This window comes from Elephas maximus, chromosome 15, assembly GCF_024166365.1.
Source record: "Elephas maximus indicus isolate mEleMax1 chromosome 15, mEleMax1 primary haplotype, whole genome shotgun sequence".
NCBI lineage: Eukaryota > Metazoa > Chordata > Mammalia > Proboscidea > Elephantidae > Elephas > Elephas maximus.
Window position 1 is genome coordinate 70,883,166 of NC_064833.1, and position 21,512 is coordinate 70,904,677.

At 39.8% G+C, this 21,512-nt stretch overlaps 1 protein-coding gene across 9 annotated transcripts in view; it reads left to right on the forward strand.

The window, feature by feature from the left end:
* The window catches only part of EYA1 (EYA transcriptional coactivator and phosphatase 1), a 438,130-nt gene that overhangs the window by 402,929 nt on the left and 13,689 nt on the right, over positions 1–21,512 (forward strand). For all 9 annotated transcript variants that reach the window (XM_049853553.1, XM_049853551.1, XM_049853550.1 and 6 more), the window contains 4 exons: positions 13,573–13,631; positions 13,730–13,890; positions 15,362–15,476; positions 15,594–15,715. In XM_049853553.1, the coding sequence (XP_049709510.1) occupies positions 13,573–13,631; positions 13,730–13,890; positions 15,362–15,476; positions 15,594–15,715 (457 nt within the window). The remainder of the gene's footprint in view (positions 1–13,572; positions 13,632–13,729; positions 13,891–15,361; positions 15,477–15,593; positions 15,716–21,512) is intronic.

The window sequence follows — 21,512 nt, forward strand, 5'->3', positions numbered from 1 at the left end:
GTTTGTCTTCTGATGGAGTACACAAAGTTGTCTGCATAAGTCTTCATTTCATTCTCCGTCCAATGTAGGGTTGTAGAGAGGATTGGAAATAACTTGTAGTACATGTGGTCTGACATGTAGTAGGCTCCCAATGTTGTAGCTACTGTTATCCAGACAGTGGATGGAGAGAAGAAAGAACCAATAAAATCTTAACAGGAACATTGCCTTGAAGGTGGAGAAAGGGATGAGAAAGCATTCCATCAGGCAATAGACACAGCTAGCAAAGAGGAGCCTGGTGAAGTGGGAGTGGAGGCAGGCCAATGAGGCTCACCTGGCAGGAGACTAGCCGGGCTCGTTATAGAGGCCCTGCAATGCTCAACTACAGGGTTTAAGCCTGATCCGACAGACAGTTAAGTTTTCCAATTTAATCTTTCCAGAGCATTTGTCATGCATCTTCTGGTTAAAAGGCAGAGACAGACAGAAGGGAAATGCATTACCTGCCTCCAAGAAGTTTGTATTCCATGGTGGAGATTATATTCTCAGGTAGAGCAAAACCCACTTCAGAAAATTGTATCTGAAGGTGGCATACAAGGTGTATTGAAAGCAGGGCTAGAAGCCTGATGAATTAATTCCATTTTCCATTCTCATAGTTTTGCAAGAATCGTAATACTTTCCCTGAGAAAAGATTATAGTGAGACTCACCTATACCATTTCTCCCAGCCCTTCCCTGTGTTTAAAGAACCCTAATGGCAAGACCTGCATCTCAGTTATTTTTGTATATTAGGATAGGGTCGGAAACCCTGGTGGCATAGTGGTTAAGTGCTACGGCTGCTAACCAAAAGGTTGGCAGTTCAAATCCACCAGGCGCTCCTTGGAAACTCTATGGGGCAGTTCTGCTCTGTCCTTTAGGGTCACTATGAGTGGATTTTTTTTTTTTTTATGAGTGGGGATCGACTCAAAGGCAATGGGTACAGTACGGGTAGGATAGGGTCGCTATGAATTGAAATCAACTCGATGGCAGTGGGTTTGGTTGGTGTTTTTTTTTGTGTGTGTGTGCCTAGTACTGTGCCTGGTATGTAAATTAGGTATTCAGTTACTATTAGTCAAATGCATGAGAAAATGAATGAAACAATACAGAACATATGCCCTGTATATTTTCTAATGATATTGTCACAGTGATTAGGTAGCATGTATACATACTGTATTAATGATATATAGTATCTTTCTGAATAATATATAAACAACCAAAACATGATTATTTGTAGCTCTAAATATTTATTTATGGAAGGAGGGGTGGTTTTATAGGAATTGAGCATATGAGTGTAGACAGCATTTTCCTCAGTATTCGTTTCAGGCACTCAGCTCTCTTTCCCCTATTGACACCTAGTGAATTGGAGCACACCAAGGCACCCCATGTAGAAGAAATTTATCTTAATAGGGCAGTTCACACCAAGGTGGTGGTTGTTAGTTCCTGTCTCATTGCTCTGACTCCTGGTGACCTCACGTATGACAGAACAAAATGTTACCTGGTCTCGCATTATCTTCATGATCCTTTTTATGTTTGAGTCCACTGTTGTGACTATCGTGTAGTGCCTTCCAGCCTAGGAGGCTTATTTTGCAGCACTATATTGGATAGTATTTTGTTGTGATCCATAAGGTTTTTACTGGCTAATTTTTGGAAGTAGATTGCCAGGCCTTTCTTCCTAGTCTGTCTTAGCTGAAAGCTCCACTGAAACCTGCCCACCATGGGTGACCCATCTAGTATTTGAAATACCAGTGGCCCAGCTTCCAGCATCACAGAAACATGCAAGCCACCACGGTACAACAAACTGACAGATGGGGTGGTGGTCATACCAAGGAAATGGAGTTAAATAACTTTCCCATACCTAAAGTCTTTGTCTTATAAAAGAGCATTCACAAGGGATGATTTCCTGTGGTGGAATTTCAGACTCATTGATACTTGGAATAAAAAAGAGAACTTTCTGGGCAAAAACTGCCCTTCCAGGTCCTCACTCCCTGCAAGGGGCTGACAGTAAGGGAAGGTGATGATGGAGCCTTCCTGCCGCTCACAGGGAACCCTTTTTTTAAAGTGCCTATGTCCGGTCCTGCATGCTTTCTTTCGTCTGTGGGGTCAGTAATGATCACATGGCAGAGAAAATCAGCTTGGAGAATTTTTATTAGCATGTTAACTGTGGATACTTTTGAGCCTGCTTTAGTCTGAGATACAAATTATACACAGTTGAGTATTTTTTACTATTATAAAGTTATCTGGCTGTATGATATAAGTGAACTAAAATTGAGTAAATCTATCTTAAATCTTTCAAACCTCCTCCTCTAAGAAAGAGGCTTTTAAAGGATAGATGTTTGTTGTTAAACATAAATCGATAGATATGAAATGATCGTAAGCTGGGACTTATATTTGATACAAAGACTTAATTTTAGGAAGAGTAAAAAATTGCTCCAGAAAAAAAAAAAAAGATTGTCTTAAAATATGTCATATTTAATACTGCAACTTATAGTTCATTGTTTTATATATGATCAAAATAACTATTTCAGTGTAAACTGAAGCATCTAGTTAAATGTGTTGTATATAAATATGTAGGTGATTTGTTGTTTTCAAATGGCAATAAGGGTTAAAAGAAAGTGATTTGCAGAAAAAGATACAAGAGTTTCCTGGCTTGGGTATTTTTCCATGCTTCTGGCAATAAGTTTACGATAAAAAGAATGATTTTTATGAGAACGTGATTATTTACAGGAAGACTAGAGTTGGTGTCACTATGAAAAATTCTTCTTTAGTAGAGACTCTCAGCAGGAATAATAGATCTAAAAGAAAGGCAACCAGAGTTACAAAGAACCCTGACTGTTGCCAGTAACAAATCATGTTTGCAAAAATGACGAGGAAACCCACTAAAAGTTGAGACGTCACTTCGGCAGTAAACCAGAGGTTTATTCCTGGGAGTAGTTCTACCTTGAGGATGACGTCTATGTTAGATAGGTACTGGCTTTTTTTGTTTTTTGGTTTTTTTTGATGTCTGAATAAAAATTATTTTGTGCCTTTAATATTTTATTTCAGGCTATGTAGTTGGGTATAAGCCTTTTGTAAGGAGCCCTGGTGCTGCAGTTTGCCAAGCACTTGGCTGCTAACTGAAAGGTTGGCGGTTTAAACCTACCCCGTGGCTCCACAGGAGAAGAACCTGGCAATCTGCTTCTGTGAAGATTGCAGCCAGGAAAACTCTATGGGGCAGTTCTGCTCTGTCACATGGGTCACTGTGAGTTGAAATCGAGTCACTGGCAGCCAACAACAAGACTTTGGTGTATATTATCATGTTATGGGAATACAGGATTCACTGAGATACCTCGTGCTACTGCACAAAACATAAACCATAAAGGATGGATTCTGTAGTACTAGATATTAATTTTCTAGTACTATTTTAAAAAATACTAAAGGAAAATTCCAAATATTGGTATCATTGGATCAGATGTAATATATGACATAATTATCAATTAAATTCATCTGTTACATTACAGACACAACCTTGAACAATTTTAAATAAATCCATTTTGTTTTAAAGCTTGTTTTTTATTTTTTCTGGCTTTCATTAGTAAAACTTCATTTTCCTTACCCAAAGGTAGAGAGAATGAATAAAAACATATATATGGAGAGGGGCAGGGAAAAAAAGACGCTAACGAGATGGATTGACAGACTGACTGCAACAATGGACTCACACATAGCAACAATTGCAAGGATGGCATGGGACCAGATGGTGTTTCGTTCTGTTGTGCATGAGGTTGCTATGGATCGGAACCGACTCGATAGCACCTAACAACAACAACGTATTTAATATAATCATGTGGTAAAGAAGGTATTTATGGCAAGAAACAAGGAACTCTAAGCAGAGCAAATCTTATATATCATATTTCTTAACACTGTACTCTCTAAGAACAAACTATCTTCGTATAATTACATTGAAATTCTGTAAGTGACATGCCAATAATAGTTTATTTTTGAATTTCTATATTTTAAAAGGAATTAATATTATAAGACAATGAGATTAAAATGTTTAGGAAACCTTGTTTTAATTATCTGTCTAGTTATTAGTTTGGGAGCCCTGGAATATTTTATTTAATGGTCTCGAATATTTACCCTAACTTCATACATATACCAGCATATAGCTTCAGCACTTCAGTGTATCTGTTTTCTCAACATACCATCTACAAGTGCTTTCAGTAAAAATTGTATTCTGTAAATATTTTATGAATAGTACTATAAACCGAATCACATTGAATCTGATTACCTTTGTTGAATCGGCTGTAATTCAGCCCCAGAGTAGTATAGGCATCTAGATCTTCTAGCAAGTGCGCACATAATTCTAGTGATACCTCTCACTTAGATAATCTCCAAGGGGTATTGTAACATTAAAAATATCAAACCATTTTTTCCGTAAGAGACAAAAATTAAAAGCAGTGTGTGCCTCCACAAGTTTCATTTCAATACCAACTCTTAAAAATAGAGAATGTTAGAATTTCTCTTTTCAATTGCTGAGATTTGAAATTGTTTCCTTATCCCATTGACTTCTATAGTTTTGTCACCCTATCCCCATCCAAGCAGGTATGATATTTAATTATTGACTTAAAATATGTTTTTAGTATGAATGGTGTGCTGTGTAGGTAGTTTAGAGTGGGGATTTAAGGATAAATTTGTCCTGGTATGTTTTAATTTTTTAACTTGCACTTCCCAAAATTGTCAAACAGAATGAGGTCAATTTCAAACACTCCTTTTGTTCTTCATATCCTGTGTCTCAGCCACAGGTAATCTGTACCCTTTTCTTCTTCCAGGAAGCATTGTGGTGGGAACACAAGGGAAATGTGAAGGTCACCAAGTGCACACCAGACAGGGATGACAGGTCCTGCCAGTGCGAGGCTGTGAACCACCCACCCTCCCTTTTCACACGGAGGGTCCCGCAGGCTCAGGGATGTCCCGGTGATGGCAGAGCACTGCGCAGCAGCCCTTCGGCAGCTTAGGCCATCTATTTCAGTTGCAGTGAGGGCTTGGATGCATCTTTACAAAATGCAGACTCATATCATTCCGTGTCACTAAGTGTAAATACACAGTACGTTGATTGGACAGTCTTCTTTTTATGGAAAGAAATATGCAAGTAAAAACCTGGCTTCTGCAAATTTACTAATTCACGAGCAGAGGTTCTTAACAACAGAGAGTGGACTTGACATGCCAAAACTAATTGTCAGTTAATTAAAAGCAGGGCTCTTCAGTGCTTTCCCATCAATTGCTTCTTCCCTGACCACCTTTTTCCCTCCTTGCTGTTAGTTCCTTCCGAGTTAGCCCCAGATTCGTGGTGGAACAAAACACTGCCCGTTCCTGCATTATCCCCGTGATCTGTTGTAGATTGGCCCATCGTGATCCATAGGCTTCTCGCTGGCTGATTGTTGGAAGTAGATCACCAGGCCTTCTTCCTATTTTCCCACGAGGACTTCTGAATCATAGAGAAGCACTAGGAATGGCCCTTTTGGTCTTATTTTTCAAAAGAAGTTATAAAATATTAAGGGAGTCAGAAATTATTTCCAAAAGCCACTGTGGAAACCACTCCCTTAAAAGCCCTGTCACTCAAACACTGGTCACCCTGTAATGTCAACTATACTAAGATTTTCTGTAAGATGAAGAGGGTAATGTGGGTAGGTCCATAAGAGAGTATGTGTCTTGTTTATTTATTTATTTATTTTAAGTAATGCATATCACTTGTCAAAGCTTTCAGTAATTTGTATTAATATACTGGAAATATCCCTGTAGTCTGTAATTATTTTCATGTTTCTAAATAAGAGGAATACTTTAATGACCTGTAGATGTCAAAGGTATCGAGCGATATCTCTCTTGGTCAATGGGGAGGTTAGAACGGTGGACATAATTGCCTAATGACAGACACGAGGGGACAGAGGACAAAGATCACTTCCCCTGCCTGGGCCAACTCCAGCAGTCTCAATAGGCCCACTGATGTAAAGACACGATGAAAATAGCCAGTTCTCAAGTGACTCTTTTTCTTTTCCATTTTTTCACTTTGTAAAGGAGGGTATTGAAACAATTAGTTGGCAGTATGATGTTAGTTTTCTCATGGTAAATTTGGAAAATGGAGCAAAGATAGCCTCGGTCAGCAAAAACTGCGCTTGTGTGACTCAGCCTCTCCAAAAACACGTTTGAAACATTTTCAGATTGTTCCCTTTCATAACATGCAAACTTTCACAGAGTCTTCTTAGAGTCTGTTTACCCAGAGACTTCAGATTTACTATGAGTTTGTGTTTTTAGTTTCATGTTCAGAGTTTTAAGGCACCAATGTGCTGGCTATTACGTCACTGTACTTGGCACAGATAATAGAACTCATTGCAGCTGTCTTAATTCTTTTTATTAATTTTCCTCCACTAACTTGAATAGTATGGTGTATTTTTACATAATTATGGTACAACTGAAAGGCTTGGGGGGAAAGTACAACCATTACGGTATCAAAGCAGAATAAATATTTGCAGAAAAATTCTGCCATCACTTAATATTTTGCATATGAGCCCCTGTACAAAATCTGAGTTATTCTTGGGGCTTGGTCCAAAAAAGCATGTCTGTGGCCCAGCCCTGGAAGGCCAGCGATGATGATGGATCAGAAAAAGGTCAGCTTGAGTCACAGTGCCAAGAATAATGACAGAAGGGACCAAAAAGGCAGAATAACACTGCAGCCAGCATTCTAAATGGGAGTGTATGTTTGCCCATGGCTGGGAGATTGCACCCCATGGGGCTTGCTTCATCCTCCTCACACCCAAACTGGTATTCAACGGTTTCATGTCTTGGCAGTTTTTCCCCAACCAGTCGTGTGAGCATTTTATAGTCCAGCACCGTGAGCAGTTAGATGTCTGTGAGCTGAGGGCTAGTAGTAACCAAAGCTTGCTAGTTTTATTTATCTTCCTCCTCTGGGAAGCACAGGCCATGTAACATAAAGGGAAGCCAGGTGAGGGTAAACTCTGGCTGTTTGGTTTGAGGTATTTATCTGAAAGGTGGTTGTAGTAGGCTGTCGTGTTAGAGCACCTGTGGGCTCAATGCTGCACCTCTAATCATTGCCACCTGCCCTAGTTCAGCTCCCTCACGACCACGGCTCTGGCCTAGTCCATGTTCCTGGGCTTCAAGCCTCTTAAGGACCCTCTGTGTCAGTCACATGCTCAAGCTTGCGTCCTCACCACCTCCAGTTGGGCTCTGGACCCTCCACCCACCCCTGGCTAGGACCCGATGACCACAGTGGCTCTCCTTCCAGGATGTTTGACCTCTCTGAGCTGCCAGTAGTCATGTAAAGGTCTGGTAATCAGATGCAGGGTTGTGGCTTATACTGGAGGGTGGAGGACTCACATCAAAGCTGAGGGCTGGGGCAGGAAGCCATGGTCACAAACGCTGAATACAGATAGGAGTAGGGCAGACGAAGGGGAGCCAACATGCCAGGGCTAGAGCCCACTAAGCTCCAAACAGTGGACGATCCTCAAAGGACCTACGTCATGACTAGCACGCAGAGTGAGCTGTTGTATATGGTGTGGAATTAAAGAGACAGTCAATCAGGAGTCAGAAGACTTGGGTGTCTCAGCACTTACCCTGCACAGGGTTTCTAACTTTGTAGAACCTTAGTTTGTCTTATGTGTAAAAGATTGTAACGTTAAATGCTATTTCATTCTCACCGTAAGTAGATAACACTAATTCAGCTTAGCAAGAGGTGGGAGTCTGTGTGAGCGAGAGAAACGGCGTGCCTGCTTCTGTGGAAGCTCCCCAGAAGTGTAAGAAATCATCTTACTTACACAGGAGTAGTTTACAGTTGCTTTGGGCAAAGGAGGGATATACGGTACTGTATAAGGGATACAAAGGATCAGTACACAACCCTTTGCTAAGCAAGTGTCAAAAGGTGGTGCATCCCTGGTAATTTGCTGCTGTTGTTGTTCTTGTGATCTGCCCTTGAATCAGCCCCCCAACTCATGGTGACCCCAGGCACAGAAGAAGGAAACTGATGATCAGACCATTGGGCCCCACTGAAGCCCATAGCAACACAGGAGCCTCCACTGACAGACAGATGGTGGCTGAGGTGTATTGGCCAGAAATCTAAACCCAGGTCTCCTGCATGGAAGACCCAGTCACCGTTAGTTCTGACTCATGGCGATCCCATATGGGTCAGAGTAGAACCATGCTCCATAGACTTTTCATTGACTAATTTTTTCTAAGTAGATCACACCGGGCCTTTCTATCAAGGCACGTCTGGGCGGACTCAAACTGCCAGTCTTTCAGCTGTCAGCTGAGCGTGTTCACCGTTGGCACCACCCAGGGCTGACTCCTGCTGCTTTAGGACTTTTCAAAAGTGAGGGACTACCTTCAGAATGGTAACAGTGGGGGCAGGTGCGTTAGCAATATGTAAGTTTGGTCATTAATTGTAAGACTTTCCATAGTGCGGGCCCAGACTCTTCCCTTGAGTCTATTTGTGCTATGCAAATATGTGTAAGAATTGGTTAAATGTAAATATTATAATTATATATTCCTTCACTCTTGACTTGTTACAAGCCTTTTTGCAAAAATGTTGCCGATGTTGACGTCCTTTTGCAAAGACATTAACAAAAAATAACTCTTTTCCTACTTCTCGGTCACCTTCCAGCTTCTGTACCAGTTCTCCCATGCCAGTTCCAAACTGCATCATGAGTTTGGGAGGTGACAGAAATGGATCTTCAAAAGGCTTTTGGGGCATGCTCGCTGACTCCACTGTGTTCCTTTGTGTCTCTAAATTGCTGGGTATTTCCATTCACTGCCCACTCCCCCTTCCTCTCCCTGCCTCAGAAAGAAAAAGAAAATTCTACGGTAGAGTCCAGGGTTGGCAACTCAGAGCCAAAAGCCATTTTGTTCCTGTTCCCACTGCTCAGTGATTATGAACCCTCTCTAGCAATCTCCAGTTGATCTGTTTGTTTGTTTGATTGTTCTAATCACATTTCATCACAAAAGAGAGAAGAATAAACAGTGGGCTGTGCTGCCTCTCCCAGACCTAGCAAAGTATAATTTCAGTTCTTTCTTCAGACCTCTGCAACCTGCTTGTACCAAATAAATTTCGGCCATTCAGCAAGAAGAAGGTAGAGCTCATTTGGATTCCAGCTCTGTGGCATTTTACCACAATTGCAGTTAATTTATCAAATGTATATTTAGCTCATTAACTTCTGTCTTTCCAGATAAACTTTAAGTGTCTTGAGTGCATGGCAAATAACTTGACCACTAGCTTCCCTGGCAAGAGCAGTTCCTTGCTGTGACACAATGGTCCTAGACTCTCCACCTTGCTTCCCCCTCCTGCCCCATCCTCCATCACACCAGCATCCTTCTGCCTCAGGGCCTTTGAACCTGCCCTTTTCTTTGCCACGTGGCATTTTGTATCCTCCCCGTCCCCAACATGCTTTATTTTCTCTCCTGAGCACTTATCACTAACATACCTTCTATTTTACATATTTTCTTGTTTGTGTGTCTTCCCCTCTAGAATGTTAGATCCAAGATGGTAAGGTTTTTTGTCTGTGGTATTAAACACTGCGCCTAGAACATTTGTTTTTAGTTGTTGTTGAGTCAGCTCTACCTCACTCATGATGACCTTATAAATAACAATAAAATGTTGCCCAGTCCTGCACCATCTTCATGATTGTTGATATGTTCGAGTACCTTCCAACTGGGGAGGGCTCATCTTCCAGCACTATATCAGACAGTATTCTATTGTGTCCCTAAGGTTCTTATTGACTAATTTTCAGAAGTAGATCATCAGGTCTTTTTTCCTAGTCTTCGTCTGGAAGTTCTGCTATAACTTGCTCACCGTGGGTGACCCTGCTGGTTTTGAAGTACTGGTGGTTTAGCTTCTAGCATCACAGCAACACACTAGGCACCAAGTACGACTAACAAACAGATGGGTGGTGGGCTAAGAACACACTAGCCCCTTAATAAGTAGCCCAATATATGAATGAATAAATGGCCAGCTTTCTAAGCAGAGGCACCAGCTGGCCAGCTGAGTATGAGTGCAAAATCTATTAGGCATCCTTGGAACCGCTACCTTTGCCCCCAGTGCGACCTCAGGCAGGACACCCAAACATGGTAGAGATCACTTGGGTATCTGGAGCCCCAGTAGAACAGATTACTGCATAAAATGCGCTAAGGTGGCTCAACTGTTTATGGCCCCTAGAAGCATGAATGTTGTCTCAAAACTTGGATTCAGTAATGATTGCAACTTCTCAAAAGCCCGATCACATCCATTTTGGATGTTTATATTAAAAGCACATCGTCAGCACATTCAGTCTGTTTTGGGAATAAAAACTTGTTTTCTCACGGAACTCTCTATGTCCCGCAGTCTGTGTGTTAAGCACCAAATTGGGGATTTTAGGAATATATTTTGTCACCTCGGGAGACATTAAGCTTCCATTCTTGTCTTCTGTGTTTATAGATTCTTTCCATGGGGTTTTAAACTTGGTTACCGTTGTTGTTTTAATGTGGGACTGGAGCCGCTTCTGCTTTAAAGCCAAGACCTCTTAAATCAGGCCCAGGTATCTGATTTTCTGGTCTTGGAGCAAATTTGAAAATTCAAAAACCAGCCAAGACCAGCAAGCATAAATAAAAACCTAAAATCAGGCTCTTAAGACAGCAAACAAAGAGCTAGATGGCTTCTGAAAAGTGAGAGAAGGGGTGTTCACCCCTAGGAACCCTGAATTTCAGGGTATCTGAATGAAGGTCACTGTAGTTTCTAATTTCAGAATGAATACACACAGAGCAAGTTAACACATTACTTGTCTCTGCCGTGAAATGATATTTTATATCTTTAGTATCTGCCATTCTTTTAGGAATGAAAATTTATAACAGGTAAGCATGGAGATAGTAATATTATAGTTTCTTATTAAAATTTTTAAATTTAAAATTAAAAAGCCCTGTCTATTTCCCAAGGCATTTGTACTATTATTTGAAGCTCATACAAAGGCTTACAGTTAATGAAATCTTAGTATGTATTTTATATACTTGAAGTTTGTGTGATATAGTATTTTTCTATTGTTCGTTCAACTCCATAAACACAGTTTACGTAGACATTTTAATGATATTTTGTTTGTTCCTGAAGGTACTAGTTTGGCTCTTTAAAAAATGGTCTTGATTTTTTTTAATCTGGTCTCATTAAAAGAGTTCTAGAATTTTTTTTTTTTTTTCTGACAAAGAATGAGGGTTTCCTTGCTAGTCACCACAGCAAACTTTAATGAAATCGCTGTGAAATGAGTTTCGTATCTGCAGGTAAAAGCTTGAAGGTATTGACACTTAATTAGAGCTAACCAAGATCTTGAACAATACTTCAAATGAGGGACTCTGCCTGGGAACAAAAAGTCTTAAGCTAGCAGGAGAAAGCAAATACAGGATGTCAAAGAACAATAGCAGTAATGGAGTCATTACCAGTCATTAGGAGATAACCGACTTCCCCATCGATAATGGAGATTTACAGCTAAATTAGGTTAAGAAAAGCATCTTAACACCCTGCTTTTTCCAAAGAATTCTTCCCACACCAAGAGTTAACCATGTAATTTTAGGTCAGCTTTGATTCCTAGAGTTAAATTCTCATTAACATATCTTTTCCTCTTCAAGTTCCTCTACTCCTTCCATCTCTCTGTTCCTTCTCCCTAGACAGAAATTTCTCCATCTTGACACCATGGCTTTTTTTTTTTTTTTAATTCTGTACACTAATCAAGCAACCCTTAAAAAACTGGCAGTTTACCAACTTAAAAATGGTATTTCAGTTTAGATACAGGGCATTTCTACTCACGGTTTCATAACTCTTTAAAATTAGAAGAGATGGTTGAAAACACAAGCAGCCATCAGCCCATCTTCTGAAGTAAGATTAAATTAATGACTGAGAAGTTCCCAACAATGTTTTCAAATAATGACCTGTTTTTAAAATGTTAAATTCACAGTCGGCATGTGAGGGCTCCTAGACTTGGTTTTCCTTTTTTCTTATCTGAGGTTATGGACCTCAGGAGAGGAGGAGAGGGTTACAAGGTCAAAGTCTTTTCCTTCTTGGAACTTGCTGCTTGCTGGGAGAGGGTTGGCTGGAAAGTAGATGCTTTAGAAAAGAGGTTGGGGGTCACGATTTTAATTCTGTTAAGGAAGGAACAGCTGGTTTGAGTTTCTTTCCACTTCTATCTCCTGCTCCCTTCTCACAAATCCATGGAGAGAAAAGAATTTGTTCAGGAGGAACCGGCAACATAAAAACATACGTTCTATTACTGTCGTGTTTTAACATGTCATCTTTGTTACCAAGTTAAGTGTTAGGTAGTATAAGGATCGACTAGATTTTGTAAAATTAACTATACCCGAAACTTGACCAGGAATTTTGTCAGAAGAACCTTTTAATATACAAGGTGCTTAGAATTTTTTTTTTTAACTAAAACGTTACAGGAAATAAATACAATATAATAAAAATGTCTGGGGTGTTTGGAGCCTGACTGCAAAGAGAGGAACAATGACTGAAACACTACAGCATGCCAAGTGGAGTTCCTTGTTCTTGTACTGGAGACCTTGCCTATCTCCAAGTTAGCATGCTTTCATTCATTCAGCAAATATTTATTGAGTGCCTACTCCTCCCACAACTCTGCTGCAGGCTGAAGATACAGCTGGGAGTAAGGTGTATGAGGGCTTATGTACACAAACAGGTGCATAAATGTTAACTCTTTCCAATAGGGCCTTACCCTGACATTAGGACCTCCTGTCTAAACAGTTTCCACTCTGGTTAGGATTTAAAATTCAAGTCTGTTCAACGTAACAATATTGTACAGTAAGCTGATAAATCTAATGATTTAATATGAATATGTAGTAATAGCAAAACAGGCATTAGCGTTAAAAAAGACAGCACAGTTTGCTTGTTTTTATTTAAGTTTTGCGGTCTTCCATTCTTTTTTCCTCAGAGAGAGAGTGAGCAAGCAAGTGTGTGTGAGAGAGAATATAAAACTCACATCTCTCAAATAAATGGCAAACCAGTAACAGATTTTTTGTCTGGGCTCCTCAGCGCGCTGGCCTCAGGCTGTGTTGGTGTGTGGCTCAACGGCAATCAGAGGTCATAATTTCATTGGCAGTTAGCATCAGGTTTAATTTTTCTAGCATGTTACATTTACCCAAATGTCTGGTTTCAGTTATGCCTCGGCATTGACTGAATCAGCTTTGAGCAGCATGGTGTCTTAAGGTACCTGAGGTTTATGGAACACACATGCTAATTGTTTTCAATCACTTTCCTTTCTAAACACAAAACTGTGTTATTTGAATGCCGAATAACAGTAGTTGTTGATAACATTGCTTATTTCTTACATTAAAGAAGAATTTTGTATTTATGACGGTAAAAAGTGTCGATTTAACAAGACTGCTGCCTACTGATGGGCAGAGTTGAAAAATATTCCAATTAAAGTTGTTTTCGTTTAAGTAGCTGTGTGTGGTTGCTTTTTTTTTTTTTAAGTAGCCGTGTGTGGTTTAAAAAAATTTTTTTTTTTTTTTTTTTTTTAGTAACACGTATCATGTTTTTTATTCCATTTTAGGAATGTGACCAAGTTCATATAGACGACGTCTCTTCAGATGATAACGGACAAGACCTAAGGTGAGCCACGTTGCCCCCCATTTGATAGTCTAAATGCTAAACCCATTAATACAAACTTTCTGTTTGGTTAACTTTGGGCTTTTCTTGCATCTAAATAGCACATATAACTTTGGAACAGATGGCTTTCCTGCTGCAGCAACCAGTGCTAATTTATGCTTAGCAACTGGTGTGCGGGGTGGTGTGGACTGGATGAGGAAGTTGGCCTTCCGCTACAGACGAGTAAAAGAGATCTACAACACCTACAAAAACAATGTCGGAGGCAAGTGACTATCACCGCTACCTTAGTGGGCTAGTCAAGACAGTCTAGAGAAGAGTCGAAAAGGACCACACACTTTTGCTCCACACTTGATTAGATATAACAGCTTTTCTAGAGCATTGCATCTAACAGTAATTGTCCTGCTATGATTTAGTGACAGAAGTATCGGAGAGCCAGTTGGCCCTGGCTAGTCTAGACGGGCCTTGCCTTTATTACTTAACAGTAACAAGTGACCTTGAGCAAGTTTCTTAACCTCTCTGACATTCAATTATCCTAAAAATGAAGTGGGATTAACAACCCTTGCCTCATTCATGAGATGGGTTATAAAGATCCTTCTACTGGAGGTGGTTGAATTAGTTAGGACTCTTGACTGTAATTGAAAATGGATTTTTCATAAAAGGGAATTATTGACTTAACAATGAAAAGTTCAGGTGTGGCCTTGTTTTGGGGGGCAGGGTGTTTGTTGCTTTCAGACACGGCTAAATCCATATGCTCAAATGATACCACCGGTAGTAATCTCTTGCCTATGCTTCCTTTGGGTCAGAGTCAGTGTAGGTCATATCCTCCCAAAATGTGACAGAGATTACCAACAGTAGCTTCAGGTTTATGGTCTATGAGTTTAGCAACATGCTACAATTTGTTGCTGTCCAGTTGATTCTGATTCATAGTAACCCTATGGAACAGAGAAGAACTGCTCCCACAGGGTTTCCAAAAGTGTAAATCTTTATGGAAGCAGATTGCCACATCTTTCTCCCACGGAGCAGCTGGTGGGTTCAAACCTCCGACCTTTCGGTTAGCAGCAAAATGCTTAACTAGTGCGCCACTGGGGCTCCTTTTAGCAATGTAGGTGAGGAAATAAAGAATATCTTTCCCAATACATTCAGCAAAAGTTCCAAGATGACTTTCATTGACCAAACAAGGTCAAATGCCTACCCTGGGAATGGGGGCGGGGGAAGATCTGGTTGGCTCTGCCCAAACTACATGCTCTGCAGAAATTGGGAAGAATAAGCTGCCCGCAGAGAAGAGATGAGTTTATAACCAAAAGAGAGTATACTAGGAATGCAAAAACTGATAGATGCTCTCTACAGTACTAAATAGTCTCTGGGTGGTAAAATGATTAACGTGCTTGGCTGCTAACCATAAGGTTGGAGGTTTGAGTCCACCCAGAAGCACCTTGGAAGAAAGGCATGATGACCTACTTCCAAAAAATCAGCCGTTGAAAACCCAATGGAGCACAGTTACTCTGACACACATGGGATCACTGTGAGCCACAGTTAAGTGACTCGATGGCAACTGTTTTTTGTTTTTTGGTTTTTTTGGCCGTAATAAATATTTGTTAAAAGAATGGAAAATAACTCTGCATACTTTGAAGCTTAAGGGTGTCATTAGCAGTAGTAGTAAATGTGTATTATTTATAAAGTCAAAGAGACACGTTGAGTAGGAAGGAATTCACCAAATTCTTTTAAATCCACAGGTCTACTGGGCCCCGCCAAAAGAGAAGCCTGGTTGCAGTTGAGGGCAGAGATTGAAGCCCTGACGGACTCTTGGTTGACGCTGGCCTTGAAGGCACTCACGCTCATCCACTCCCGGTGAGGCTTCCCAAAGGTACTCAGCACGCCCGTGCTGGAAAGCGGGCTTGCTCATGCTCTTTCCTTTTGGAGATTTATTTTTCAACAGTCTTTTCTTTTTTCTTTCTGTTCTCATAGGACAAACTGTGTGAATATTTTAGTAACAACTACTCAGCTCATCCCAGCGTTGGCGAAAGTTCTGCTATATGGATTAGGAATTGTATTTCCAATAGAAAATATTTACAGTGCAACTAAAATAGGTGAGCTTTTTTTTTTTTTTTTTTTTAAATCAACTCTACTCCTTTGGCCTAGTAAAAAATGAAAGTCAGTAAAGAGACTTTTTTTTCTTAATGCTAATCAAACTAGAAGAATAATTTAACCAATTTATTTTCAAAATTGACTTTCAACATCAATAGAAATACAATGCATAATCTATGTGGTTCCACGTTGTTTTATCCTAAAGTTTTACTTTACTGGTTAATAGTAAGACCTGTGTATTTAAGCTGCAGTCCACTTAGCATCAATTTTGAATTATTTTTATTGCTTTAAGAGTATTAACCAAAATGTATCTTATTTTGTAAGCTAAAACAAGCAGCAGGCTAGAGCTACACAAAACAGAAACAAAACAACTCTAATAGCCACTTTATTATTACTGGAACTGTTTTTCTGTTGTTGCTTAATTAACATGTATAAACAATTAAGCTCCCATTTTGTTACAAGTATAAAAAAAATGTAGCTTCTTGTAAGATGGAAACATAATAGGGGAAAAAAGACTAGTACAAAGTTTAGTTAGACTTATAAACCCAGACAGAACAAACTCAGAACTAAGTGTGGTGTTGTAGAGTCCTTTGAGGGTCAAGAAACCAGTTAACCAATTGCTGTTGAGTAGATTTCCAACTCATAGTGACCCCATGTGTGTCAGAGTAGAACTGTGCTCCATAGGATTTTCAATGGCTGATTTTTCAGAAGTAGATTGCCAGACCTTTCTTTCAAGGTACCTTTGGGTGGAGTTGAACCTCTAACGTCTTGGTTAGCAATTAAGACCTTTCACCATTTATATACCACGCAGGGACTCTGTGAGAGTCAAGAAGTGGTGTTTGAATGAACCAGGGAAGGATTCAGGCTTTCATGTCAGTAAGAGGAGGGAACCAATGAAGGCTTTTGAGCAGGGGGTGTTATTTAAAGGTAGTTACGTTTTAGGAAGATTTATTGGGCCATACGATAACGGGCTTGGTTTTTTTGGTTTCTAGTAAATGTTGCTGAGTTATGGAAAGGCACAGAGAGAAGTGCCAGCGTTTGAGCAATTGTATCAGTCTTCATGTGCAGTATGTGAGCCTGAATTAGAACCGTAAGAGTGGGGAGATTTTTCTTTGAAAAATCTCCAAGTATTTATTGATTGTATAATCCTTCTCTCTTTGTTGAATAACATTTAAATTTTTACCAGCTAAGATAGACTTGATAAATAAAATCACATTCCTGAGCAGTGGTCTATGTCAGTGCTTCTCAAACTATAGTTGACATAAAAATCCCCTGAGGGTCTTGTAAAAATACAGATTCTGATTTAGAAGTCTGGGGTGGGACCTGAGATTCTGCATTTCTAAGCCTACAGGTGATGCTGATGAGGCTGAAACCCAGACCACACTTTGATTTACAAGGCTGAATCAGCCTTTGAGCCTGACACAAAATGGGTAAGTCAGTCAGCTCAGTGGTTTTCAACCTTGGCTACACATTAGAATCCCTGGTGAGCTTGGAAAAAACAAAAACCCTGAGCTTGGGTTCCACCCCAAGAAGAACTGATATAGTTTGTCGGGTGTGCAGCATAGGCATTGGGTCTTAAAAGCTCCCCAGGTGATTCTGATATGATGCAGCCAAAGGTGAGGACCACTAGGTTATTTTAAAGAAAGGGTCATTGAAAATAGGTGTTTGATGTTTTGTGGATATTCACCTACTTAGTCACACATTCATTCTTTAGTTTTTGTAGTTATGTATATCTAGCTACAATGCACCTTAAATATGAGAATAAAGGCATGCCCTATGAATTAAGGTGAAAATATTTACTCTGAACCCTACAATGAAGCCCTTTCATTTAATAATCATTTGAGGGTCTGCCACGTACAGAGCCCCTGGAGATACAAAAATGAGTAAAGCACCAGGAAAAAAAAAAACCCAGTGCCGTCGAGTCGATTCCGACTCATAGCGACCCTATAGGACAGAGTAGAACTGCCCCATAGAGTTTCCAAGGAAAGCCTGGCGGACTCAAACTGCCAACCCTTTGGTTAGCAGCCGTAGCACTTAACCACTACGCCACCAGGGTTTCCAAAACTTAAAGGAAACACTAAGGTTCCACCAAGACTGGAACTTGGATTGCTGGATTCAGAGTCCAGAGTGCTCACCATCACACCACAGAACCACCAGGAGTAAAGCACAGATCCTATCAAGTTGTTCATTACACAGAGTGTGAATAAAGGTCTTAACGTAGAAAAGAAAGGATACAGAAAGGGGTGATTTAAGTCAAGTATTTGAGGCTCTACTATGGAAGGCACTTTGCAAGGAAGGAATAAAAAGAAAACTTGGCCCTTGTCTTTAAGGAATTCACTGTCTAGTAGGGAAAACAGATTTATGAATAACTATAATCTAGATTATAAAAAAAAAAAAGATTATTTTTTATAATCTAGTAAAATAACCAAACCCGTTGCCATTGAGTCGATTCTGACTCATAGTGACCCTATAGGACAGAGCAGAACTGCCCCATAGGGTTTCAAAGGAGCGCCTGGTGGATTTGAACAGCCAGCCTTTTGGTTAGCAGCTGTAGCTCTTAACTAGTATGCCACCAGGGTTTCCAGTATAATAAAGAAATATGTAAATGAGAATTTATCAGGACTAGATGTCCAGAATTAGAAGCATTTTACATATTAAAGTCAATCTTCACAACCCTTCTATTTTACCAATGAGGGAACTAAAACATAGAGACTTAATCAAGTCAATAGCTAGTAAAGCTAAAAGTCAGGCTAGGTTTACCTGATCCCTAAGTCCAAATTCCTTTCATTTCTTACTACTAAATAAATGCTTGAATGTGCACATAAATGAGGTAGCCATCACTCTAACCCAGGGGGAGGTAGAAGGCAAGTGTCAGTGGAAGCTAAAGAAAGGACATTCGAGGTGGGTAAATAAGAGTTGACCAGGTAGCTGGACTAGTGTGGGCAAAGGCACAGAGAAACTAAAATGTTTCTTGCTGAGGGACCTATGAGTGGTCCTGGATGGCTAGTGTGCAGAGTTCATGAGAAACTGAAACTGCCAAGGTAGACTTGGGGCTAGTCATAAATGGCCTCATATGTTACACTAACAAAATGAACCTTATTTTATTGAACCCTGGGGAAGACGGGTGAGCGTCCTCATAGGTAGGGGGAAGGCTTTTTCTGTCTACTCAGCTACATCTAAAAGGGGAGGGAGGAGCAAAAGTAGGATCCTTGTAGATCTGACTCTCTATCTGGGCACACTTTTATGCTTCCTATACTTTTCTTTCAAAGTATTTACCAAACTGTGATTTAAAAAAAAAAAAAATTTTTTTTTATTTGTTCATAATCTGACTTCCCACTAGACTGTAATATCCTTGAGGATGGCGTGTGTCTGTCTTGCTCACCATTGTATCTACAGTGCCTAGCACATAGTAGGTGCTCAATGAATATCTGTTGAATGAAATGGAGGAATAAATTGATGTTTAATCTGAAGAAGGCCAACACAATTCAGTCAGTAGTGATACTGTTAACTGATTTGGGATATCGGGCTTGATGGGTAGGCTAAGAGTTTGATCTTATAAATGTTGAGTTCGAAGAGCTTATGTGGTATTTGCACAGCCCTCTCAAGCTAGAAATATGTATCTGGAGAATGAGAATGACTGATGGCTCCCAAGAAGGGTCAAGAACAGAATGCTGGAAAATACTTTTAAAAAGAAAGGTATATATGAAGTGGAGTCCCTGGGTGGTGCAAATGGTTAGCATGCTCGGCTGCTAACCTAAAGTTTGAAGGTTCAAGTCCACCCAGAGGTACCTTGGGAGAAAGGCCTGGTCATCTACGTCTGAAAAATCAGCCACTGAAAGCCCTCTAGAGCACAGTTCTACTCTGACACACATGGGGTTGCTATGAGTCAGAATCAACTTGATGGCAACTGGTTACCAGTTTTACCAAATAGAATAGAATTCCTAGTAGCTTGTTATAACTAGAATTTTTATATATTTTCACGTTACATAAAAATAACATTTTAGTTTATATTCAGTCAGTTAATCCTATTTTTATCTGTGTTGATAAAGAGGAATTATATTGTATTTTGTAGACAGGATTCACAGTTAAAAGTTTATCAGTTTGTGAAAGGCACATATAGTATAAAAAGGGTTAGTGCTTAACTTTCCAGAGGGAAGAGCACCAGCTAGCACATTACATGTCATATGCATTGAACTTCAATCCCCAGTAATTTGAAAATAGTAGGGTAATAGGAAGTTACAATAACAACCCTGTAGGTATTCAGTATTTTTTTTTAATGGCCTTTTTGTTTATAATACTGGACTTTATTTTTTTCAGTACATAATAAAAATGAGAATTCAAATATGTACTGGTAGAAATGATCTCAAAATCAGTGGTAGAAACGTGTTTTATGATATTTTTAATAAGAAAAATAGAGATTGAAACCCCTTGTTATTGCTAATTTTTCCATCAAATGAGATATAATTTGGGGACCAGTGCAGAAAATCCTGGAACTTTCGATGTAGGCAGAATCCCCAAGCTGGAGGGGGAGATGACTGGTATATCATTTAGAACTCTGTGCTCTTCTAGACAAAATGGATTCATCAAAACGGAAGGTTCATATAAGATTCCTAAATAGCATCTAAATATCAGTTTCGTTTTCTTAATCCTTGATTATGGAAAACGTCTACCTGACTCAAAGTTCACAATGAAGCCTCTAAGCTAGGAGATGATAAATGGACAAAAACTTTTTTTTTTTTTTGGTCCAACAGAGCTACACCTTTACATAACGTAGAGTTTTACCTCCCTTTTTTCAGGAAAATGAAACTTTGCTAAAATACCTACACATTTCTCTGTAAGGAGGAAAAAACAGTTTCATGACATCTAAGTTTTGGGTTGTCCATTTTTGCAGTGAAAACTATACTTTGTATTTGTTTTGTAAAGTGATTTAATATTTCACAGTTTAGTGGGCAACTGAAGAAGCATTGAAATTGCATCTTTTGAATAAGGCTGGCCCAATTTCGTTCTGTCAGATGCAAACTAGAGATTTTAGTGCAAAATACAAATATAAAGCAGACATTTGTTTAAGCAAACAAGCAATTTGTTCATGTGTATATCTGATCCGTCTTTGAAAGACATGCAGCCCCAGCTCGCCATTCCCATTTGAAAACTATAAACTGTCCCCATTGTCCATTAAAATGACCCTATTGGCAGCCCAGGACTTGGAACACCAGTTTCTTCTCTAGGAAGAAACAATGGCTGCATTAATCGCCAGGATGTGCCCACAGTGTAGCCAGCACGAGAGCCCAAACTAAGTCATGACATGGGAAAGATAATAGACAGATAAAGGTGCTCTGTTACCTGTATCCCGGTTTTCCTCTAGGGAAGTGTTTTACTGAACATTAGATGCCTGGGTAAGACAGGCATGATCTCTCAGTAGGACCCCAAACTACCTAACATTTCAGGGGCCGTTTTATGAGAACAGGGCAGGTGAACATATTAGGCTCTGGGGGTCTTTATTTGAATAGAATCCCAACCTGAAAACAGAGGGATAAATTCATTCCAGTTATTTTTCATCATTCTCAATAGTTTTTGGTGCAGGTATCAGTTTCAGAGTTTGATATAGTCGGATATTTTTAAAATCAAGCTAAAATACGTTGCTAGAGCCACACGCCTTTGTTTAGTCTCAGCTTGCAGAGGGAAAAAGAAGGACAACTGCCAGTGAAACTTTTCTCCCAGCTGCTGGACTGTGATTGGCTGGATCCTATTATTTAATGATAAATGAGTTCTAGGGAAAAGAGTATTAGAATTGTCAATTTC